This window comes from Ahaetulla prasina, chromosome 2 (assembly GCF_028640845.1).
Source record: "Ahaetulla prasina isolate Xishuangbanna chromosome 2, ASM2864084v1, whole genome shotgun sequence".
Lineage (NCBI taxonomy): Eukaryota > Metazoa > Chordata > Lepidosauria > Squamata > Colubridae > Ahaetulla > Ahaetulla prasina.
In genome coordinates, this window is record NC_080540.1 from 163,449,478 (window position 1) to 163,475,524 (window position 26,047).

Consider the following 26,047-nt stretch of genomic DNA (forward strand, 5'->3'; position numbering starts at 1 on the left):
ACCCATTTCCCACAGAAAAGAACACCAGGAGACACAAAACCTGGGGAGGTGTGGCTGGGGCAAGGGGTCATGTGGCTGGGTGGGAGTGATGTTGGCCAAGCCCACCTAGGTTTTGTGGCTCCCGGTATTTTCTGTGGGAAACTGGTCTGAATGGCTTGCCTAGCCAAAACAACATCTACGTGCATCTGGAGTTTGAAATAATCTTTTGCAGAAGTTCAATATTTGGTATATAATTACGTGGATTAATCTACAGAGGAGATCTTGTATGGGGAAGAGTCCATCCCACCAAAGAGGTAAACAGGTTTCAAAACCTTAAGGAGATGGGAGAGCCTGAATTCACTTTTAAAAGACTGCATGATTCACTTAATTGCAGTGATTTGCATAACAACTGGCAAAAGTCAAAAATCACACAACTCATTTATAAACCTTGCATCTACCTTAGAGGACTCTAATGTATAGATGGCAGAAAAAATCTTGTGTTCTAGGACCACCTCATATAATCTCAGCAGTTATGGTTCAATCTGAAAAGCCGAAACATTCTCTTAAGATTAGCAAATTGCCTTAAATCAGATGTCTAGTAACATATTTTATTAAAAAAGGCACAAGCTTTCATGAGTTGCAACTCACAACAGTATATGCCTTTTTAAATGTTAGCCTGAAAAGGTGCTATCAGACTCCTGAGTTTTGGATATCATAGACCAATATGATTTTGCTTCAGTACATGATTCTGGCATTTATTAACTTGCAAGCGGAAGTTGTCCTAATGTTCATCCCACAAAATCCAATTTTCAATTCATATTGATTCGTGTTATAAACATGGATGCCAAAACTAATGTTTCAGAATGATGTGTACACATTTTCTGTAGCCTTTAAAAACAAATCTTTTAAACCCTTTGCCACCAATTTTTTTATGGCTGGTATACAGTGGTAATGACCCTGGCAAGTGCTTTGAAAAGGAATAGCCTAGATTTGAAAATGTATGACAAAACAATCAAAAAGAAAATGGGAAACCCATTTAGAGCTTATAATTTTGAATACAAGCAACATTCATTTCTTACATCTCCCAGCATTATAGTCTTAACTAGGATGTAGCAGAATTCATTTTTTATTTTTTAATTCAACATTCTGGAAATGTGTAGAAATGGGTGTACAACTAATTTACAATAAGCTTCATATTTGCTCTGGACAGTGGAAATTGTAGTCCAATATGTTGGGAACATTTTAAAGCTGTAAGGTGAGCAAGTGCCTTATATATTGTATGCAAGGTAATTTGGCTTGAAGTACCGAAGTAAGCAAAGGGTTGAGGGTTACAAATAGTCCTTAGAAATACTGTTGGGATTATAATTCATCCATCACAACTGGCCACATCAGCGAAGTCTGGTGGGACTGTTAAGTTTTAGAAAGATGGATGCCTGGATAAAGAATAAATTCTAGGTACCGTTTTCATCAAACCCCATTTTTTCTCCTAATGAAGTGAAAAATATTTCTGGGTGATTTGAATGTTCAGTTCAGCTGTACGGTATGGAATCTGAACTCTTTTAACATTTGAGTGGTCCCGAGCCCCTAGAGAGATGCTTTTGTTGGGGGTCAACTGGCTGCATTCCATCCCCCCAGTTTCTACCACAACTTGTTCAGTTCAGCCATTGGCACTTTCTGGCTGCTTGTTGCGTGGAACAAGGAAGACACCGCCATCAATAGTGAGCTGCAGCACATATTCATCGGGGGAATAGGCATTGCCAGCTTCATCCCTCAACATGCAAAAGACTTGGTGGTAGAGGGCTCCCAGCTTCTGCTTGGTCAGTGTCAGACTCCTGTTAAACTCTCCGCGGTCCTGTAACAAGCGCTGCCGCTCACGACTTAGTTCATCCAGCTCCTGCTCCAGGTGCACCAATGTCTCCAGTTTGCGCTTGCGACAATTTTGAGCTGCCACTTTATTCTTGCCGCGGCGGCGGATGTCCCGAATTAGTGCGAGCTGAGGCTCACTCAGCGGGAAACGTGACAGCAGCTCATTGAAGTCATCCACCGGCAGGTTGATGATCTTTTCCACAGGGAAGGGGATTTTCATGGCGTGAGCCCGACGTTCATCCCTGTTGCCAACTAATTCTCCCCGTGGGCTCTGCCCTTTTTCCAATGAATGCTCTGGGTGATGCTCAGGGAAGGGCATCTCTGGGACAGGAGCCAATGGAGGGTATGCTGGAACATGGTCCAAGGGATACAAAGATGGATATTCTGCCTGTTCCAGTCCCTCAGCTTCCAGGGACTCTGCATCACTGTAATTAAGGGATAATCCAGAGTCCGATTCCAGATCTTCTTGGAGCTTGCAAGGTCCCTGTGGTCCATAGCCATTAGTCAGCTCCCTCCCCAACATCATCCCTGGCATCCCTTTATATCCGCCCAGCATAGCAGATCCTGGAGGCTCCAGAGAGGAAGAGATCAGCATGCCGGTGTAACTGTAAAGTGTACAAGAAGCAGGCAGGTTTTCTGGGTAGGAATGGTCATAAGCTGCAGTAGTAGGGTGATTGTAATTGGAAACAGAACCCTCGCCCATCCCTGCACACGGCCCGTAGCTAGAGGATGGTACCACCTGTTGGGAATGACCACATAAAGCTGGATCGTAGCAACTCTCGGCTGGCATATCAAGACCCTGCAGGAAGGGGGAGAAAAAAGGTTGAGAGAATTCCTCTCTTCTTTCCCGCTCACCCCTCAAGCAAAGAATTCGGAAAATGCACAAGTGAGGCAGTCAAACTCAAGGAATTTCTGACGGCATGCCCAGGCTGTTTTCTGACAGTCAATCTTGTATATCCTAATCCAGTCTCAAAATTCTATTTTTTCCCTCTACTCTCACTAAATCGCAAGTGTTTCCCAATACCTTTTTCCAAAAGAAATATTTAAAAACTTTCAGGTTTTTCTAGAAATGTGCTTTGTCTGTTTAGCTATTGACTTAACTATATCATTGTAACATAAATGGCACTACCCAAACCGAGCATCTACTTCTTCCTATGTAATGTTCTTATCGCTGAAAGGTGGGATGGGGGGGGAGCAAAGAAAAGGGGCACTCAAAAGGACTGTGCAGGTGCCGAGCCCCTTAAGATGGGTTGATAACATTCCCCTCCAAGAACAAAAGAATGATTCATCCCCATCGGACAGATCCCCCATTGTACATGGTTTCCCCCACCTCACTTCTCCCCAGGGTTTGCTATTGAATGGGGGCAGTGTTGGGAGATTCAAGATTTAAAAGGCAGATGGATGTAATGGATACCTGCCACCCTGCAACTTCGATTCAGTACACTCCTCTGTAGAGGGACTAACCTCCACAAATGCATATTTTGTAGCTGTGGGATGGGCTCCACCCATTCCACTGAGTACTTCAACAGTATACTGTTCAGCCAACCTGGCAGCCAGTATCGTGAACTAAACAGATATGTTTTCAGTTCTTTTGAGTCGTCTCACGAAATAATTACTGTAAACATATCTTGGGACTGTAACTGAATAGTGAAGCGCCATACTGGAAACATTCAGCGCCTCGGCCATCATTAGACCTCTGCTATGAAAAAGAAATATGGAAGATTGTTGTTATGGAAAAAATGGAAGCATAAAGGATGAGAAATGTTGGGCTATACTAGAAAAGTCACCTTTGATTCAGTTTGGGAAACGCTTATCCTTTTTGCAAAACATTCACAGGTCAAATCAGCCAACAATTATTTGTGATGGCAAACCTATGGCACGTGTGCCACAGGTGGCATGCATAGCCATACCGGTGGGCACGCAAGCTCAGCTCTGGCGCACATGCGCATGCCAGCCAGCTGATTTTCGGGCCTTCTGGGCCCACTGGAAGTAGGGAAACAGGCTGTTTACAGCTTCTAGAGGGCCTCCTGGTGGGGTGGGGAAGGCTGATTTTGCCCTCCCCAAGCTCCTAGAAAGCTTGGGGAGCCTGGGGAGAGAGAAAATTGTGTCATCACGTGCCAGGAGCGGGGAGGGGGAGGGGGGGTGCGCACGTGCGGGGGTTGGGTACATAGAATTATGCGCATGCGCGTGACACACACACACCCGGCACGTGATGGCAAAAAGGTTAGCCATCACTGCTCTAGTATATACAAGGCAGCCAGTTTATTTGTGGTTAAGACATCAGCTAGAAACCAAGAGACTGTGAGTTCTAGTCCTGGCTTAGGCACAAAGCAACTGGGTGATCTTGGACCTACCACTCACTCACTCTCTGCCCTGGGAAGGAGGCAGTGGGAAACCACTTCTGAAAAACGCTTGCAAAAAAGCTGCAGGCAATCTCCAAGAATCGGACATTAATGAAATGAAGAAAATGAACAAGATATACAAAAGTTGGAATTTGGATTTGTTCTCTTACATCTTTTTAATATTTATTCATTCCCCTGTGGTATTTTTACATTTTTACATTTTAATTGTTGTCTTTATTCTAGGTTATTGTTTTTAATATTTTAAATACTATTTTTATTAATGTTTTATTATCTGTTGCCAAGTCATAAATTCCTTACCCTGTAACTCTGATTTGCTTTATTTTCTAAGTAAAATAAAAATTTTAAAAAAGACAGTACAATATTCTGCATATTACATTCTACACTCAAAGAGTCATTGGCCCCGATGGAGAGGGTGTGCAACTTGGGCGTGCTCCTGGATGGGCGGTTGTCTTTCGAAGACCATTTGACAGCCGTCTCCAGGAGAGCTTTTTATCAGGTTCGCCTGATCCGCCAGTTGCGCCCCTTCCTGGACCGGGATGCCCTATGCACGGTCACTCATGCTCTCGTTACCTCTCGTCTGGACTATTGCAATGCTCTCTACATGGGGCTCCCCTTGAGGAGCACCCGGAGACTCCAGTTAGTCCAGAATGCGGCTGCGCGGGTTATTGAGGGAGCAGTTCGGAGCTCCCATGTAACACCTATCCTGCGCAGACTGCACTGGCTGCCTGTTGTCTTCCGGGTGCGCTTCAAGGTATTAGTTACTACCTTTAAAGCGCTTCATGGCTTAGGACCGGGATACCTACGGGACCGTCTACTGCCAACATCTATCTCCCAACGACCAGTGCACTCTCACAGAGAGGGGCTCCTCAGAGTGCCGTCAGCCAAGCAATGTTGGCTGGCGGCGCCCAGGGGGAGGGCCTTCTCTGTGGGGGCTCCTACCCTATGGAACGAGCTTCCCCCTGGACTCCGACAAATACCTGACCTTGGGACCTTCCGCCGCGAACTTAAAACCTACTTATTTCGTCTTGCTGGACTCGCTTAAATTTTAAATTATCAAATTGATTTTATGGGTTTTAAATTTTTTGTAAATTTTAGAGGGTAATATTTTATCTATAAGTAGCTATATCAAATAGGTTTTTTAAGGGTTGTTTTTAGTTTTGTATTGTTGTTTTTAGTTTTGTATTGTTGTTTTCTTTCTGTATTTTATTCTTGGCTGTACACCGCCCTGAGTCCTTCGGGAGAAGGGCGGTCTATAAATAAAAATATTCTATTCTATTCTATTCTAAAGCCTGAAAACGTGGCTATTCACTCAGGTCTGGGAATCAGAATGTGTTAAGGGCCTTGTTTCTTGACTCTGTTAATTGAGTAATTATCTTGGCTGCTATTGATATTTATTTTCTGGACGTTTTTACTCTTTTGTTTTTAATTATTTTATAAATTTAGAATTGTAACCGCCCAGAGTCACTTGGTTGTTAAATTGAAAGAAGGAATGAAGGAATATCAACCTGGAAATGAAGGCCATTGACTTAAATTATTCCCAAGAAAATGTGGGCAAGATAGTTTAAAACCATCTGGAAGTTTCCTTAATGCTGTCATCATGTCTACAAAATGTATACTGCACTTGCCCTGGATGAAACAAAAGGACTCATCGGTAAGTTGAAAATATAAATCTTACACTGAAAAGTAGAACAGCTGCCTAATTTTGCTGAACGTTAAATCCCTGTACCTTTTAGGAAACTTGCTGTAGCTATTGGTGAAAGGTGGTTGGGAGTTCAGTCATTAACAAAAAGATGACATTCTAGATTGAGACTGACCTAAATAATTTGAACTATTAGCATGTTAAGGCTATAAAAGTTTGCAGAAGTACCAAATGAAATATACAATTTCTTCTAAAAGGAAAAAAAATGTTGTGAGCAGGAAGACCAAAGCAAGCAATATGCAGCTACACCATTGAGTTCAGGGTTTTAAGACTAGAGAAGTGGTTTTTCTAATAAAGGTGTGTTCAATCAGAAAACTTTATAGTTGGTAAATCACTCTTTTTATCTTGCCCATTGCAGAATCTCGGTATGGCAGATTTTGCTCTTGGTTTTGCTCCTCTTTTCTTTAGCTTTACACAGCTGGCTGCCAGGGAAAAGGGAGAAAATTCTTGCCAAAGATCTGAATGAATCACTTTATACCAGGCCAAGGGTTGCAAATTGATACCTGGTAGAGAAGGCAAGGGAAGAAGAAGAAATAAAGATCCACTTCCTGCAAGAGACACTGTTTGTCTGTTTTGTTTATTATTACATTTAAGGGCTGTCCAAATCCCATTGCAAATATTACAGCTGGGTTCAGACATTATATTAGCCATCATGTTTTTGCCACTTGACTAAGGACAAAACATGGACCAAGCCACTTGATAGCCAGTTAGTGACAAGCGAAATCAATAGAGAAGCCAGCAGTAAAATTGCAAGATACAGTCACATGATGTCTTGCTTGTCGGAGGTGGAGTTGCAGGTCCCAGATTTGGTTGTTAAACAAGGTCTGACTCTTATGAACAAATCTTCTTCACTTTGCTCCTTCCTTCCCCGTTGCCTTGCTCTATGCAGCAAGCTCTTATTTTAGCTACTGTGTTGACTATTGTCGATATGTCCAACCTATCTTCCTCAAAGCTGTTCAAATAATAACATATTCTGTCCGTCCCATGCTTACCTGCAATTCTGAGATTGAGAGAATCTCTTGCCAGGTTAGCTCCATTTCCCCCTGTGAGCAAGCTTCCCCCCCTGCCAGGGGGTTGTACAAAGGGAGGAAGGTACTCCGAGTCCATCCCTGTTGAGGTGGGCAGGGGGACATCTTATCAGGTCGACTTCTGCCCAGTGTCTGCTCCAGCAAGGTGCCTCCAAAATTAGCCGTGGCAGCTAAGTTCTGTTATAGAAAAAAGGATAAACGATTAGATTTGACCGTCTTGAATAGTTCAGTCTAGTCGTTTTTCTCTCTTGCTTACATTACATTAAACTGAGTTAAGCCTCAATCTACTAATCAGCTGTTTTAAAAACTATTGGCTGATTGCAGATTATGGTTAGTCATGAAATCAATACATACATTCTAGTATCTACAGTCTGTATCTATTCTTACTATTTGATTATGATTTTTGTCATCTTCCTGAGGCTGTGTAAAGTTAAAAACACATTATTTACAATACAGCAAGGGCATCACACTCATGTCGTCACGTTGTTGCCATGTGACATATTGCGACTTTTCCCTCCTTTGCTAAACTGGGGGGTGGGTGGGCGTGGAACTTAACACTTCTTTTACATTGTCAAAATGTATGAGATGCATGAGGAAAAAAACCAAAACCAACTAGATTGGGCTTTGATTAATTCAGTTTCAAATTTTTTTACTACCGGTTCTGTGGGTGTGGCTTGGTGGGTGTGGCTTGGTAGGCACGGCAGGGGAAGGATACTGTAAAATCTCCATTCCCACCCCACTCCAGGGAAGGTTACTGCAAAATCCCCATTTCCTCCCGATCAGCTGGGACTTGTGAGGCAGAGAATAGATGGGGGCCAGTCAGAATTTTTACTACGGTTCTCAAAATTTCCGCTACTGGTTCTCCAGAACTGGTCAGAACCTACTGAAACCCACCTCTGATTCACCTGCATGCGTGCGCACACACACATGCGTTCTTTTTTGTATCATTTTGGTTAGTTATAAGGTATCTGAGAAGTGTTAACCAACTAAACAAACTAATAGACAATCAGAGCCTGAATCGTATAAATCCTGCAGCCAATATAACTGAGCAGAGCACAGAGTACAACTATAACAGTGATGTCTAGCCTTTTTGCCGTTCGTGCCAAAAGTGGGGGGAGCATGGAGGAGTTGCGCTCACACGTGCCCACACCCATAATTCAATGCACCCCATGCACCCATGTATGTGTGCGCAACCCCCTTACACGGCCCCCACTTTTGGCATGCAGTGGTACGGTGGGCCCAGTAGATCCGTTTTTCCCCCTCCCCAGGCTCCAAAGCCTTTCTAGGAGCCTGGGGAGGGCAAAAACGGCCTTCCCCAGCCCTCGGAGGCCCTCTGGAGGCCAGAAACAGCCTGTTTCCTGACTTCCGGTAGGCCTGGAAGGCCTGAAAATCAGATGGCCAGGGTGCACATGCACACCAGAGCTGAGATAGGGCAACACTCGCGTGCCCACCAATATGGCTCCGCGGGCCGCCTGTGGCACCCGTGCCATAGGTTCACCATCATGGAATTATAGCATGGCAGTGGACACCACTGCAAAAGAGACTTACTTTTCTATATTTGTTGGATTTTCAGTGAACCACCCAGCATGGTTTTCTTGGCTACTGGAAGGGCTGCTCAAGACTACTCTTGAAGCAGGCTAAACAAATTGCTCAGCAGCCTGCTCTTTTTTATGTATTTGTTACATTATATTCACACACTACTTTTCCTCCAGGTGTTCAGGGGAGTATACAAGGTGCCCTAACCTCCAGTGTTTTTCACACAACCCAATAAAATAGACCAGACTAAATGAGAATGGCTACTTCAAAGTCACCCAGACTTTAGTGAGCTTCTATGGCTGACAGTGAATTTGCTTGAGAGCTGACGCCAGCTAGCCCAAAAGGAAACAGGCTTAAGACCAGACAAAAATATTACAAAACATTGTGAATGTGTGGTTAACATCCAAAGCTGAGAAAGAGATGGCAAAAGAGTTGTTGCCAATTTAAAATGAGAGGAGATGAAGAAAGGGGAAATCCAGATGACCACTAGATGGCAACCAAGAGTTAGAGGGTTTTTTACATCTTTTTGCTGCCATCTGGTGATTACTAAGTGGTGAGTTGTCGGCTGCACCCAAAACACACTTCTGTTTGTTGCTGTGCTCTCTCCCTCTATGCCACCCTAGGCAAACGAAGACCTTGCAGGAGACCACTACCGGATTTGGTTGCTTTAAACACTGAATGCCAAGGTGAGGCCACTTTTGCCGGCATTGACTGTTGCAATACCTTGCCAGTCATCCATAATTCGGATACAGCGGATTGGGCATTCTGCAGAGCCCACCAACCAAAGAGTGCCAACTTAGGGGGAACTAGTCTCTGCTGTAGCCCCGGCTTTGTGAAACATTCTCCCATCGGAGATTAGAAGGGCCCCAAACCTGTTGGCTGAGAAGGCTTTAAAAACCTGGCTGTATACCAGGGCTTTGGACTCAGAATATGTCAAGAGCTACATTTCTCGTATTCATTATTAATTGGCTAATTATCTTGGCTGCTGTGTGTGTTTATTTTTTGGATGTTTTTATTGCTTTTCATTGTTTTAACTGTTTTATAGTTTTAGAATTGTAAACTGCCCAGAATCGCTTGGCTGAGATGAGCTACTATAGAAATTGAATAAACAAACAAACGAACAATGCCAATGGTTATCACTAAGCTGCCTCTGTCTCTCCTTTCTACACAAATCAAGGGCTGAACAGGTACTTGACATTTGCCTGCAGACTGCAATGGACAGGATGAGGTTCAATAAACTGAAGCTGAATCCAGACAACCAATCACAAGTCACAAGCCTGGATATTAGGAAGGTAGCCTGTTCTGGATGAAGTAACGCTGTCTCCTGAAAATCAAGTATAATGTGAGGAGCTAGCTAAAGGAAGATCCAGTTTGAAAATGAGTTTGATATTTTCCACCCAGGACTGTGGAGAAAAACAGATATCTCCTAGGATATTCCAATAAGGAGAAGCCACTGAGCAGTGACTCAGAATGCTGCTGGCTGCTCTGGTCTACAGTCCTTCTCCCTCTTGTTCATATTCTCTAGAGCAGGGGTCTCCAACCTTGTCAACTTTAAGACTTGTGGACTTCAACTCCCAGAATTCCTCAGCCAGCTTTGCTTTTCAATTCTGGGAGCTGAAGTCCACAAGTCTTAAAGTTGACAAGGTTGGAGACCCCTGCTGTAGAGTGGGGCATGTGCACAAAAACACACAGATGTGAGATGCTTGATGCTCTCTGAGCTTGGGTGTTTTCTGGCAGTCATTTCACTATCCAAACTACATAATATCATCAGTGCCAGTGGTGGATTCTAACCAGTTTTACCACCAGTTTGCATGGCGCGTGTGCTTTGTGCACGATCGCTGCAAAGCTGCGTTTCATGCAAGCGCATTGAGTAAAAAAAAACAGCTGAGGCATGGCAATCCACTCTGCCGCACCTTACAGCTGAGCTGAAAACAAAGGAATAAAGGTAGGTATAGCGCAGGGGCGGGGGGCGGGCCCAGCTGATGTTAGGAGCGAACCGATTCGCTCTCATATCAAGATTTCCACTACCGGCTCTCCCAAACCGGGGAGAACCAGTAGCAACTCACCACTGATCAGTGCTAGTAAGGAGTGGGAGTCTGTTGGGGTAAGTTCAGACTTAATGGACAGACCAATTAACCGTAATTTCAACTGGGAAACTGTGACCATCCTAGACCTAGCCAAGTCCAAAAAACACTAGGGAATTTCTAGAAGCCTGGCATTCTGGCAAAGTAAGCCATCAATAAACACATAGACACAAACAATATCTACATACTATGCAAAAGAGTCCATCAACAAGCCAAAAAGGGAATAAAAACATCTCCCCACCAGCTATCAGCACTTAGTCAAATTCCCGGCCCGTGGGCTGGATGCGTCATGTGCTCACCAGGCCCATGCCTGGTTTAGCGAAGGGGGAAAAAGTCCCTATATGTCATGTGATGCCGCCATGATGATGTGAGTTAGACACCCCCTGACCTAGATGAATATAGATTATCTCCAAGATTAACATCAGACCAACAATCAAAAAGTTCCCCGATCAAGGAACTGCAAAACAAGCCAACACCCAACCAAAGAACCTCAAAGACCATGCTCGCCAACACCGACAGGGCAAGCCATTAGAATATAAAGTGAGAGCAATCCCCACTCCTTTCTCGCACTGATGATGTTATCTAGTTTTGGTAATGAAGCATCTGCAAGAAAGCAGTCAAGCTCAGAGAGCACCAAGGAGCCCACATTTCAATCCTGAACTACAAATATTTTCTTTTATTGGATACACAGATGCAGAACAAGAAAGCAAAACAGAAACACCCAGAGCGCATTAATTTATTACACAGATGAAATACAGAAACCTTTTATGGCCACTTTTATGGTTAAAAGGGTTGGAAAAAAATTCCGGAAGCTCTACTCTGTGGATTTTCTATACTTTCTTCATTCTCACTCTACTAGTCTCATCCCCTAGCCCGAATAATGGCGAGGGAGATTTCTCTAGGGGGCAGTAGAATGGAACAGTTTACCACTTTCTGGATGATTTTCAGAAACTTTTTTTTCCTTTGTCCCTGCCTCCATGTCTTAGTCCCAATTTGGCAAGGGTGGGATTGCCCATCTGGTCCCCGATAAGCTGCTGTGTTTCTTCCCCTTACCTCTGCAGCAGCCCTGTGAATCTGCAGTGTGCAGCTGCCTGGATCAGACATTCATGAAGCCACAAGGATGCCAAGTTTCTTCCTGCAAGAGACAGATAACAACCTTCGTATCAGTCCTAGGGTTTGTCCAGAAAAGTGTTGGAGAGGTATTTTTTTTTTTAAAAAAAATGTGTGTGGGGTGTTTTGTCAACCGCTCATCAATCAAGAGCTCTGGGTCCACAATTTTATTCATTATTAAAAATCATGTAAAGTACAGGCTGAGCTCATCGCTACAGAACAAGAACAGTTTGAGGGAGAATGTGGCAGAATGCAACAAAAAGAGCTGGAATGATAGTAGCCCAATCCTTTACACCAGGGGTCTCCAACCTTGGTCCCTTTAAGACTTGTGTACTTCAACTCCCAGAGTTCCTGGGACTCTGGGAGGGACTCTGGGAGTCCCAGTTCCTGGGACTCTGGGAGTTGAAGTACACAAGTCTTAAAGGGACCAAGGTTGAAGACCCTTGCTTTACACCATCTTCACACCATGTCTAGTCTTATGAAAAGAAGGACTAGGGGAGACATGATAACAGTGTTCCAATATCTCAGGGGTTGCCACAAAGAAGAGAGAGTCAAACTATTCTCCAAAGCACCTGAGGGTAGAACAAGAAGCAACGGGTGGAAACTAGTCAAGGAGAGAAGCAATTTAGAACTGAGGAGAAATTTCCTGACTGTCAGAACAATTAATAAGTGGAACAACTTGCCTGCAGAAGTTATGAATGCTCCAACACTGGAAATTTTTAGGAAGATGTTGGATAACAATTTGTCTGAAGTGGTGTAGGGTTTCCTGCCTGGGCAGGGGGTTGGGCTAGAAGACCTCCAAGGTCCCTTCCAACTCTGTTATTATTATTTACTTTATTCATTAAACATGAAACTCAGTCAACTGAACATTCAAAAATGCATCATAAATAACATTGACTAGTGCTGATGGTTGATACGGGTTGCTACCAGCATATTATTATTATTATTATTATTATTATTATTATTATTATTATTATTATTATTATTATTATTATTATTATTATTATTATTATTATTACCTTCCTTTTTTGTCAAGTCAGGCTAAATTCCATGAAGCTGAGATTTCTGGAACTTTATGCTCTGATCATAACTGTTAAAACATATTGAATTGATTCCATAGCACCTCTATTTTTATTTATTGACGCTTGGTTCCAGAGGTTAAAGGAAAGGCTGTCATCTAGAAGCTTTTTTCCAAATTGATAAGGCTGCCGAGAACAAGAAGTCAAACCTTCTTTGTCTTTTAGCTATGGCACAGGTCACAGCATTTTTTTCATTCATTTCCCACTTCAAAATGGCATGAAATCAAGGCTTATTTTCAGAATTCATGTTGAAATATGAATTTCAAAAACCCAGAAAGGGAAATTATAGGCCACCAGTTGCATTCTTCAATGCAACTGAGCCATGACTTATTTAAGCAAGTTAACCAATTGGCAGGTGTCACACAGCTAGCTCCAAACAAACAGACTACAGTATGTTTACAGTGCTGTGCTATGTGAACCCTGTTTCTATGTTAGCTTAATTTACCTTGTAATGTTATCATGGGAATAAAAATTATTCTCCACTTTTTCCAAGTTACAATCCTGAGCTATTGTGAAAGAGGTGAAGATATAAACATAATGAGAGTCACTTCCATGTTTTGGGCGGTGTTTGGGCAAGGGGTCTTTACTAGGAGACATTAGAAGAGCCATGGTAGTGCAGTGGTTAGCATGCAGCATTGCAGGCTAATTCTGCTGACTGCCAGGGTTCGAACCTGACTGGCTCAAGGTTGACTCAGCCTTCCATCCTTCCAAGACGGATAAAATGAGGACCCAGATTGTTGGGAGCAATAGGCTGACTCTGTAAACCACTTGAGAGAGGGCTATAAAACACTATGAAGTATTATATAAGTCTTAAGTGCTCTTAATTACTGGATTATTAACCAATTAACATTTTAATTCACCAAGGAAAATAGTTCTCGGTTTTCTCCTCATTCACTAAGCTTACTCCCCCATGGTCATAGTTGCTAATTGCTCCTCTTCCTTTTGAATTCTACTGTCTAGTTACTTGTTTGTTTGTTTGCTTGTTTGCTTGCTTGGGGCAAACAAATATGTTTTGTGTCATTTTGTTAGAAAAGCTATATGTGCAAAAACATTTTCTTAAAGTGGAAAGCTGACTACTTGAGTTCTGCTCAAGTGATCCAAGAATGTTCTTCTAAGTGGAGGACTTCAGCCAAATGCTTCTTATCAATTTTCTATGTTTTACTTCTCCAATTTTATTTTTAACCTTAATTAAAGAAAAAGAAGAGGATGGTTCAAATAGCCAACTCAGAAAGGAAAGGATGTACGCTTTTTGTTGCTCGTATCTATACGGGCCTTTAAAAGAAACACTTTGTGACACTATAGTTGACCTGAACAAATGTATTGCCCAACTGTAAATTTCAGAGCCAGCACAAGTTATTGTAGTGCTTTAAAAAAACAGAACCGCAACAGACTTAGAGGAAGGCAACCTTCCTATGAAAACCAGTTGAACATTTTTGAAATCACATTATTTTCTTTTAAATGTAGAGGAGGATGTTCCAGGAAATTCCAACACCTGGGAAGACCCACCAAGAAGGTCTTGAAGAATATTTTCAGCAGAGAAGAGAAAATGAACCAAGCTTTCTAAGCTAAACCCTGTTCTTGATTATTGTATCTCATCATTCCATAACAGAAGACAAAAAATCACAGAAAACAGTGATGGTGGCAGGATATAGCTGTTTAAGAATCTTATTTACAACTCTTGGGACAGTAAATTATTAGTTCTTAAGGTCTAATTAGATGGGGAAAGGCTGGAGAAATTTCAGAAGGCAGAGGAGTTGTTGAATAAGATTTCCTGTGGTTAAGGGTGGAGAACGAATTACTCCCCTTATTACCAAAACCAGAATAAATTATGCAACAGGAGAGAAACTGTGCATTTTTGTTTATATGTGTGTGTGTCTTTGTGTATGAACGCATAACCCTGCTCTGATATTAAAACACAAAAGCGTATTCTATAATTTAATCCACAATCGCAGCTACAATGTGCTTGGAGAGGGAAAGCTTGAACAGTTTGCACACAGTAAATAGGAAACATTCCTATTTACTGTGTCACTCACAACTTGTGAGTGACAAATGAGAGGAAGAAGAGGATTGACATATCTAGCTTGATCTCCTATGCCTATCCTCCTTTAGATACTGTATAGTGGTACATGTTTACCTTCCTCTCGATATCTTGCTGCTTAACCTAAAAATGTGACTCTAGAGTCAGTTTGGTCTAGACTAGTGGTTAAGACACGAGGCTAGAAAGCAGGAGATTGTGAGTTCTAGTTCTGCCTTAGGCACGAAAGCTAACCGGGTGACTTTGGGCCAGTCACCTGTCTTTCAGCCTAACTCACCTCACACGGTTGTTATTGGGAAAACAGGAGAAGGAAGGAGTGTTAGTTATGTTCACCGCCTTGAGTTATTTCTAAAAATAATAAAGGTGGGATATAAATAAATAAATATACAGAGGCTGGGCCTGCTGGGGATGGCTTATAGCCCTTGTTTACCTCTCCATTTATAGATCCAATCCTGTTCCTCAGCAAGATGAGTAACTGACTTTGAATGGCAGTATGGATAGAGGGCAAAACATGACACTGAATACAGGAATCAGTGGGGGGAAAATGTTATATGCTAACCCTAGCTCCATTCCAGGCAACATAATATCTTGGGCTGATGCTGCACTGACAGAGAGAAGGCAAGACCAATCATAATGCTTCTAGATGCACATGTATGTTAAGCATACTGTATTCTTCCCATTGGCCAGACTTAAGAAATCCTCTAGGCTGGGAGCAAGCTCACTGATATTCTTAACTCTTGAACAAATAATTATGCTCATGTACCAAGAAGTGGGCAGCACTGGAGAAGCGCAGCACAAGGACAAAATAGGAGTGCTCCAGAGCAGGGGTCTCCAACCTTGGCAACTTTAAGACTTGTGGACTTCAACTCCTAGAACTCTGGGAGTTGAAGTCCACAAGTCTTAAAGTTGCCAGGGTTGGAGACCCCTGCTCCAGAGTACAGTACATACACTTAAACTAGGGATCTGATTCAGAGGTGGGTTTCAGCAGGTTCTGACCAGTTCTGGAGAACCGGTAGAGGAAATTTTGAATAGTTCGGAGAACCAGTAGTAAAAATTCTGATTGGCCCCACCTCCATCTAGTCTCTGCCTCCCAAGTCCCAGCTGATCAGGAGGAAATGGGGATTTTGCAGTAACCTTCCCCTGGAGTGGGGTGGGAATGGAGATTTTACAGTATCCTTCCCCTGCCACGCCCACCAAGCCACACCCACCAAGCCACACCCACCAAGCCGTGCCATGTCCACCAAGAACCCACAGAACCAGTAGTAAAAAAAATTGAAACCCACCACTGATCTGAAACAAGTAAAATTCTTTCATGTTTATGGAACCATTAAAAAAACCTCTAACTATAAAGTTCAGCAACCCTGAAAATTATCATTATAGTCAGATAAAATATGGAGGGCAAGAAGAGCAATGTTCTGCTTTCTGCACCACTCAAAACAATACGTTACAGGGTTTGTGTTTTCCATCAAATTATGTTCATTATTAGGGTATTTGTTTCAAGATTTTACTAATTTTCAAATAAGCCAGACGTACAATTTCATACGATTGCATATCAATTAATTATTGTGTGAATTATAGTTGATTGCTGGGGATTAACAGGAAACCTGCATACAATGTATGATAAATCAAGGCAATTGTATCTGTTCCAAACCCTCTTGAAGAAAACAATTGGCTGGATTCAACAGCTGCACTCTTAAGTGTACATACTGAAGATGGCTGCACTGTAGGTGTCTTGATTGTGTCTGGCTGTTTTATGAATTCTGAATTGCCACTTATTGATACTTTCTTCCTATCAAAAGATTCACACTGTGTTCTTTGACTGTTCTGGCATATCCATGAGTATCTAATTTGAGGGATGATAAAGATTCTTTCAGAGATCTCTTGCTTCACAATTTAATTGTGATTAGTTTATGTAGCCTTTTTTGTTGATTCATGCAACCAATTCCTAGAAAGAAGCAGAATGATGTATTTCACTGGCCTCTTACTTGATATTTTCATTTCCTTGCATATATCATTGCAATACGTTGCAAACTATGAGAATTTATCAAAAAGGCAAGGTATAAAATGTTTACATAAGTTTTTTAAAATCTATTAATGACAGCCAGAAATTTTACCCATGAATATCATGGTATCCAATCTGACTCCAAGCTTCATCTAGAAATAATTACAAAATGAATTCATAAAATAACCCACAATGTCACCAAATTTCCAGATTATATGTTTTGAGTATTCTTATAAAGAACTTGCAAAAACACGGGAGCAAGATTGCCCAAATCTTATAAAATTTCATGGCATTACAAAATTTTGGAAGGGGAGAGGTTTTTTTGAGGGGGGAGGGGTGCTCCAAAATCCAACAGGCTTATGTGATGAAAATCACAGGCCAAATAAATTTTCCAATCCTGTTCTCTCTTTAATCAAGTTCTGTGAAAAGCTGCATGAACGGATATTTCTCAGTATCTTAGCACTAAGTCTTCAGCTATTTGGAAATATCTTGTACTGCACAAATATATACAAATCCTTTTAAAGTCACAAACCTGTCTGTCAGCGATTAAGAAAGTCTCACTTTCAGAACAGTGTTTTCACAAATATTTACCTCAAACACATAACACGTTTTATCTGAAACACACAATGCAATTAAAATATATCTGATGTGTGATCTAGTGCAGTAGTCTTCGTGGTTTCTGAACCAAATGTCTATTGACAAAACCTTCTACAAGAACATGCATTTTTTCCATCCATATATATTTAGGACTTTAGTGTTTAAATAATTCACTGATTAAACGTGCCTTTAAAAAAGCCCTCACTTAATTGAATATTTTAAAGTATTTGTAGTAAAAGTATTTATTAAAAAACGCTGATGGAAAATACTATCTAAGAAGAGGCATTTCCCATTTCCTCAAATGCAGGAAAAAAATACCTGTTTTAAGACTGTATCTATTGTGACATATATTACGTATATCATCATCTTATTATGTAATTATTGTTTTTAATCATGTACAAACATAATCCATGAATTATTTGATTAACCAGTCATGTTTCATCAATAGATTTCTTTAACTAGGTATCACCTTAATATCATAATAAGTTTGGATATAGGTTAGCATCAGCTTGTATCTGAGGTGATGGTAGGAAAATATACCAAGCTAAATTAAGGAATGGTCAGACAATGTGAATGTGTGGTTTAATATTACTATCTGCTGAATTTCTTCCTCTTAGATAGTTCTTATTGTTTCAAAGCATTATTTATTACTTATTCCAGACCCATGTAGAATGAAACGGGTTAAAATATATATTTTATGTTATTTGTGACTGAGAGGGGAAGTATATGCCAAGAGAATTAAAAATATAATCGGTAATTTCTGCTACCTCTAGAAGTTCCTCCTCTTCTAAGAATTCCAAATTCCGTCGTGACATAAATGGCAGAAGCATGGAAACGTAAAATCATGGAACATTTTGGACAGAAGCCTAAGCCATCATTCAGTTGATGGTAATAGAAATGGGCTATTGCAATAAAACATTATCATCTAAAAAACTCCCTCATATTACACAATTAAAGTCTAAAATTATATATCTGCAGCACCAACGGCAGAAATGTCCACTAAGCCTCACCTTTTTGCTCACTTCTGCTTCTGAGGTGCCTGAATTGGGGAAAACATTGGACACTATTTAAGTGGCTGGCAGCATGGAACAAACTGCAAAAGGCTGCATCAGAGTAATGGAATGCGATGGAAAAATGATAACTTTTAGTAAATTGCATGAAGCAATTACACAACTATGCACGTAGAAGGACTGTTTAAAATCTCAGAAGATCAAACAGCTAGAGCTCCTACTGCAATTACTTAGGTATTTGAAAAATATTATTACTTTAGGTCCGGATTCATTTATCCTATGTCTTTTCTGTTTTCTCTCATACCCCTTATGTCATTTTAATATTCATGACAAAGTACAGACAAGTAGTAGCCAAATTAATTTATGGAAACAAATCTACCAAAGAGTATATAGAGGGGATCTTAAATATTTCAACTAGAGCACGGCATAAAAAATATCTTGGCTAAAGTCTATTTTGTTAGTTGCTGTTAAAGATTATGGATTCCTGACCCATTTTAGGATGATCTGTTGCTCTTGGCAACAATGAGGAAAGAATAGCAATAGCATTTAGTGCTTCACAGCCCTAAGTGGTTTATAGAGTCAACCTATTGCCCCCAACAATCTGGGTCCTCATTTTACCGACCTCAGAAGGATGCAAGGCTGAGTCAATCGAACTGCAGCTGATAGTCAGCAGAAGTAACCTGCAGTACTGCATTCTAACCACTGCACCATCACGGCTACAGGGGGCAGTTTTTGGGATCTGGAGCAGTCCCCCATTTCCCTGCCATTATTTGTAAATCTTCTGATCATTTCTTTCTGTTGAAAAAAAACTAACAGAATACCATAAGCTGTTTCTCCACTTCTTTAAAATAGCTAATGTCATCAATACAACTGAGATAAAATTCAGCTACAAATCCACTTGTTTCAGGAAAAGTAATTGAGTCCAACTCTTCTCCGGCCACCCCTTGTTAAAGGTACAATAAATCGCTTACAATTTTCAGTTGGCTCTTTCTTGTTCTAGCAACATGGCTTCCTCCAAGAATCTTGGAACCTACAGAATTTCCTCTTAATAAATTGCTAAAAACATATAAACAGAATTGCCAAGGTGCTAAGAGAAAAGAGTAATGATTACATTAGACCTGTGCTGAGAAGCTACAAGAAAAAGGAGTTATTGATAGACAAAAACTCAATAGTAGCACTCAGGTCATATTCCTCATACACCTCCTTTGCTTTCAGTCACTGCCATCTTCAATTGTGAGAAAGGGGAATCATATATCAGTAACAGAAAGTCTCCTCTCTATTGGAGATCTTGCAAAAATCCCTAACTGTCAGAGTGGATAATATTTGGATAACTGGGTGAATCATATTGATTACTTTACACTTCCGATCCAACACATCTCTTTTGAAATATTACGGGTGCAGCTTTCTGGTATAACTGTGGGATGTTTCTTGTTTGATTCTCGAGGATGGATAAATAAGTTAGTGTGCCATCCAAATATTTCTGAATGCCCTCACCCTTAGCTACCATAACTTAGGGCGAAGGATGAGACATGTAGCTTAGTTGTGAGGAGGGTGTGTGTGTGAGTTACTGTGGAAAGCACCAAATATCTGAAAGTAATTGTTCCATGATCTTCTTCCTCCATTCTCTTTGTGGTCCGTTATCGCCACTCACTCTTTGCTTTTCTCATGTGTATTTCAACAGAAACCGGTCCTGCAATTTCCTTAGCCTCTCTGTTGGGATGTTGCACAAGAGAGAAAAAGTACACCCAGAACTTCTGTCAGAGCTCCAGGGGCAGGGGTAAGAAAATGCACAAAGGCTTTAGCAGAGCTCCAAAATGTTACATTCTCATGCTCATTTCTCCCATCCTCAAGCAATAATCAGGTAAATGACACCTGAGTTTTAGAGGATGAAAATAAGTCTGTCAACACGTTCCCCCCACCCCCGCCTCTGAAGGTTAAGTCACTTGAGAGGGAATTTGGAAAGTGGGCCTAGAGGATTCTAACTGAGTGAGGATAAATATAGAATAAGGCATTATTCATCTTTTTCTAACCTTGTTGAACTGTGACTCCCGTTATTTCTGCTCATTAATCACATTCATTTTGAAGAGATGGGAACTGTAGCTGAATAATATCCAGCAACAGACAGAAGTTATTTCATTAGATTCATGATTTGAAAACATGGGTTACGGATGGCCAGTGTCTATTACAGGGGTGTCAAACTCAAGGCCCGCAGGATGGATTTGGCCCACAGGGTGCTTAGATCCAGCCTGCGGGGCCAACCTGGAAACAGCAAAGGACTGGCCCACGGTGCCACTGCCAGTGAAAATGGAGCTTGGGAGGGCTGTGCACGTTTTCACTGGCAGAGGGTCACAGGAGGCCATCACAGCCGAAAACAGAGCTCGTGAGGGCTCCGTTTTCACTGGCAGAGGGTTGTAGGAAGCTGTCACAGCTGAAAAACGGGGCTCGGGAGTCTGTTTTCACAGAAGAGTGGTTGTGCCTCCATAGGCGCCCTTGACAAGAGTGATGTTGAGCTGGCCACGCCCACCCCGACCCCCCAAGGTCAAACACAACCCTGATTTGGCCCTCAATGAAATCGACTTTGACACCCATGATCTACTAAATATAAACTCCATGTTCATAGAAAGTGTTGTGATAAGCAAGAAGAGAACATTCTATGCATGTGCTATGTGGCGGTGGGGCATTTTTCGCTAGGCAATAAATAAGTAGGTAATCAATCTGGCTAGAATGTGGTATTTACACACAGACCCAAAGACTGTCCCCTTACTTCCTCTGAATGGACAATAATCAATTCATCCCACAACCTTAACACCACAGCCTGATAATAACGCATATACAGTATATGATAGACATCTCTAGTTTGAACTACAATTAACTGATGATAGGGAAGACCTCTAGTCAAAATTTGGAAAGCAATTGTTCTTGTCAGTCAAAATCAGTAATACTGAGCTAGACAGATCTGAAGGAAAGTAACTTCCTATCCTGAGACTTGCAGTTGGTCTATCAAGCAGCTGCTTGCTTCTAATCCTCCCATTCAGTTGTGCTGCAAATGACCTTGAAATTCACTTGGTAAAAATGCATATATTCATAATCAAATATGGCGATTGAAGAAGATGTGCTTCTTTGATTGAAGAAGATGTGCTTTTTTGATTGTGTTGCTGCAAAAAGCAGATGCACAGATGTGCCTATAAGGTTGTCCCAGTTTTGCTTCTTAGCACATAATCTGTTTATTGTTATATTCCCACATATAACATTTATTCACATGCTTCCTAAATGGGACACAGGAATGAGGACATGCAAGTATTTGAGTGTGGAATCTCTTATCAATGTATAGTGGAGCATACCCATTAATGTATATTGATTGACCAGTGGTGGGTTTCAAAAATTTTTTACTACTGGTTCTGTGGATGTGGCTTGGTGGGCATGGCATGGCTTGGTGGGTGTGGCTTGGTGGGCATGGCAGGGGAAGGATACTGTAAAATCTCCATTCCCACCCCACTCCAGGGGAAGGTTACTGCAAAATCCCCATTTCCTCCCGATCAGCTGGGACTTGGGAGGCAGAGAATAGATGGGGGCGGGGCCAGTCAGAATTTTTACTACCGGTTCTCCAAACTACTCAAAATTTCCACTACCGGTTCTCCAGAACTGGTCAGAACCTGCTGAAACCCACCTCTGATATTCACCCATAGTAAGTTTGGTAGAAGATCCCTATTTCCATCCCTAGAACAGCATCTGAAGTTTTTTCCAGACTCCCCTCTGGATGCCAATTGAGAAAAAAAAATAAAGCAGTGTCACCTATATACACCCAGAAGAGGGCAGTAGACTGAAAACATATGCACATGTATGTATACACATGTAGATACTGAAATATATATCAGCACATACACAACACATAGTTCTGCATGCTCACAACACGCCATATTACAGTGAATTTAAAATGTGAGTTTGCAATTGCATCCTTATAAATCATAGACAACATAGGTTGGATCAGTTATAGTTCTTGTGTACTGCATATCATATAGGAGGAAACAGTATCAGTGAAAGAGTCTATAGAATACTCAAAAAGTAGAGGGAACTGTTCAATTCAGTAGAGGGGAAAATAAATCAGACATAACCAAAGACTTCTAGTCAAAACTTCCATCTTACCATCTTCTTCATATCATAGTATATACAACTTGCTAAGCCAGAACCAAACACTCACATAATGGCTGCTAAACATATGTATGAACTGGGTTACTGATTCTTACTATAGTAACCTCTTCATCAAGATTGTACAGGAAATGCAATCTACATTAATGCACCACAAAGCATAGAGGATAAATCAACAAGATACAATTATTTTCTAACTCAAATAGTCTTTTCAGTTTTTCTGGTAGATATGCTAGCTAGCTAGTAGATATGCATCCCCTGTCAAATAGTTTTTCAGGTATCTGAAATAATACCGCAACCCTAAAAAAAACTCTCTTTACTGGAGTTTAAAAATGCAATGAGCATATATGCACTACAAACATTAAAAGTTCTTGGCCACTTTTAGTATTCCACAAAACATCCAATAATATCTACAACTGATAACTTTGTTTTGGCCTCTGATGATTATCAAACCCTGTGGCTGCATGTACAGCTCTCGGCTTACCTATTGGCATTGTGCAGAATGACTTGGTCCAAGTTAATGAAAAAGCTAAATAAGAATTTGAGCTTATCCCCATTGCACTATGCTGGTTCACATGCTTCACATATTACTACATCAGCCATAGCATCCAAACCTTGTTCCTAGCTTTGAGTTATGAAATAAATTAAACTGGGTGCCTTTCACCAGACAAAATTTCCCAGTTCCATTCATTGTTAACGACTTCCATTATTGAATATCATAATATTCAGGTTCCATAGAACCTGAAAAATATTTTATTTTTACATCACATTTTATATCACATCACATAAGCATAACTCTCATGTTATGGAAGCAAATTTCCCAAGCATGTATAATGAAAAAAAAATATTATTAAACCAATTTAGGCGGTGGCTGCCCGTACCCAAGTATTTGATCTATCTGATATTTGCAATGAATGCTTCATATTTTATTTGCTTACTGCATTTAGCTAGAGATCTAATAGATAATGAGAGCTACTTGATTTGAATCCCACAACAACAACGCTATGAAATGGATAAGGCAGACAGTGTTTACTCAAGATCTGTGTAGAGTTGTGTCTATGTTTTCCTGGTATGAGCTTACAAGAACATTCAAAGCTTGAATGAGATATAAAATTATCTTTGTGCATCTTTGTATCATGGAGTGGCATTTGTGCACTCAATTGATTGCATGCTGTAATGTTTGTTACAGTGTATGACTGTAATGTTTGACTGCATGTTTGTAAGTGAACCTCTACAGTTAGACTTTCTAGTGGTTATAATCATGTTCAACAGACAGAGTCTTGTGGCAGCGTACAAGCCAACATATTTATTACAGGAAATATCAACATCTGACTAAGAGGATTGTAGTCCAGGAAAGTTTATGCCATAATAAACTTGTTAGGCATTCAGAGATCACAAGTTTCTTGCTTGTTTTTACAGTTATATGTTCCTCTATGCATGCAGGAGATCGTTGCTTATGTACGGTTTTGTGTGCTTCATCTTCATTCATGTTTGCATTGATCTCCTGCTCCCCTAGAAGTTCAGACCTCACTAGGAAGTTATATTTTCTCCAGCCAAAGCTATGTTGCCTAAAAAGAGTAACTTAATGGGTATTTTCTCAAATTTCCTGAACAAAATATCACATTGATATATCTGCAATTTCCACATCAGAATTGATGGGTGAGCAAAAAAACGAAAAAACAACAACCCTTCATTTGCTTCCCATTCTCCATTCCCATACATTTCCCAGCAAATTCCTTGGGTCGTATTCTACGGAACTTAGAACATCTATTTCCACTGATGAAGGCTTTAAAATCAAGCAAAATCCTAATGCCTGGAGACAGGAACAACAATCCAGTAGAATTTGCTTCCTGGGGAACCTTTTGAAGGCGATGCGTCGCTCCATGGGCCAAGGAACTGACTGGTCTTGGAGTTTCAAACACACATTTGGTTAGAGGTCCCATTACTCCCCCCGCCTCACCAAAAAAAGCTTGCCTGGTTAGGTATTCAGGTACAGAAATAGCATCCACCCTCCCTCCTTCCCTAACAGGAGTGGAAACAATGCTATCCTTTGAGGCTGTGGCATGGCCCCTTACCTGGTGAAATTCCTAGCCGTCTAGCCAGGTGTGCAGCTTGGGGGTGGGGAAGAAAAGGCTTTCCTCCAGGATGTGCAGCAGAAAGGACCCCCAATTTCCCCCTCATGTAAGCGCCTTCCACCTCTCCGGGCCCAGTTGCTATGGGGCTTCAGGGTGCCTCCATCGCTGCTGCTGTTCCAGACTCCAGGTGGCCAGAGCCGTACAGTATGAGCCCCGCCTCGCCTCGCTGGGGGCTGCTGATATTACATAACAGGAGCCGCCCCTGTGCAAGGGGCAGGGAAACCACAGTGTTGGTACTGGTGGAGATGGCCCTAGCAGTATTCTTTTCCCTTCCAAGAAACCCCGTATTGCACTCTTTCCAAGAAACACACTCCACAGAAGAGCTTCCTATCTTAAGTTTTCAGGGCTCAGGAAAAGAAAACAAGCAGATCGCTACAATACAGTAATGCACAATGTACCGAAAGGAAGAAAACCAGAGAAATGATCTAAGCTACTCTGAGGTTACCACACAGTCAACCAAACCAGAGAACAGGGTATATAGTAAGAACAAGGAAGAAAAATCAAGACCACACTTAATTACAACACAGGCATGAATGGGATACACCCACACTGTGTCGGCATCGAGAAAGGCATTCAATACAGACACGATGCACTGTTTTATATTGTTTGCAGAGGTACACAGTAAAAAGAATCCCGTAATGACTGGACTAAAGAGATATTTGGCATACATAATTTATCTTTAAAATGAAATGCCCGTTCCTTCTCCCAAATGAAAGAAACCAAAAATTGTACCCATTTGTCAAATCCAATATTTAAAAACTGGTTTGACTGCTTGCAAGGCATATCTCAAAGGCTTTTGGGAATTGTGACTTTGGGACATTTTCAAAATCTTTAAAACACTAACTGGTAATTGTCACATTAGAGAAATTGACCAATTCTCAAATTGTCTGAGATAAACTGTAGCCGTTATACAAGGTTATGTCAATAGGTTATTTTTGTCAAATGATCAGTGATTTCACACTTGAGTTCTTTAAAACCTGCTGGGTGGTACTAGCATGATACGTGATTTCTTAATTTGTAACTTTTTTCCCACGAAGACCTAGGTGTCCATGTCACCACTATAGTAATTTTGTGTTTTCATTGATTTTTATATTTTATGGCACTGAAAGTCATCTTCTCAATCTGATGGTAAGTGAACATAATTAATCATTATTCTTTAATATATAATAAAAACACTTTTCCTGTCTCCTAGCTTGCACTATTGGGAAAGTGTATGTCGGTATAGAAATTCTGTTTAACATAGAATACTTGGATATCTTATTTATAAAAAGGAAGTTTATAAACTTGCTCTCAAGTTTCATATTCGAAGCTTAGTTCAGGTATGTTTTTTCCAATAGCTAATATTGATGTAATTTAGATGTATGATCTAGCATATAGA

At 41.1% G+C, this 26,047-nt stretch overlaps 1 protein-coding gene across 1 annotated transcript; it reads right to left on the reverse strand.

Moving 5' to 3' along the window:
* Positions 1-472: 472 nt before the first annotated feature.
* NFE2 (nuclear factor, erythroid 2) lies at positions 473-25,075 on the reverse strand. Its single transcript, XM_058174120.1, has 4 exons — positions 24,610-25,075; positions 11,609-11,690; positions 6,900-7,112; positions 473-2,644 (listed from the first exon to the last, which is right to left on the reverse strand). Exons 2-4 carry the CDS (start codon positions 11,657-11,659, stop codon positions 1,637-1,639), a joined length of 1,272 nt encoding a protein of 423 aa, XP_058030103.1. The 5' UTR covers positions 11,660-11,690; positions 24,610-25,075; the 3' UTR covers positions 473-1,636.
* Between the last annotated feature and the right edge of the window lie 972 nt (positions 25,076-26,047).

Excerpts from the sequence above, each read along its gene's own strand:
- NFE2 (XM_058174120.1), bottom strand. The coding sequence starts at position 11,659 with ATGTCTGATCCAGGCAGCTGCACACTGCAGATTCACAGGGCTGCTGCA. Across the intron at positions 7,113-11,608 it reads TTCACAGGGCTGCTGCAGAG|AACTTAGCTGCCACGGCTAA; the intron begins GTAAGGGGAAGA and ends TTTCTATAACAG. Across the intron at positions 2,645-6,899 it reads TCTCAATCTCAGAATTGCAG|GGTCTTGATATGCCAGCCGA; the intron begins GTAAGCATGGGA and ends CCCTTCCTGCAG.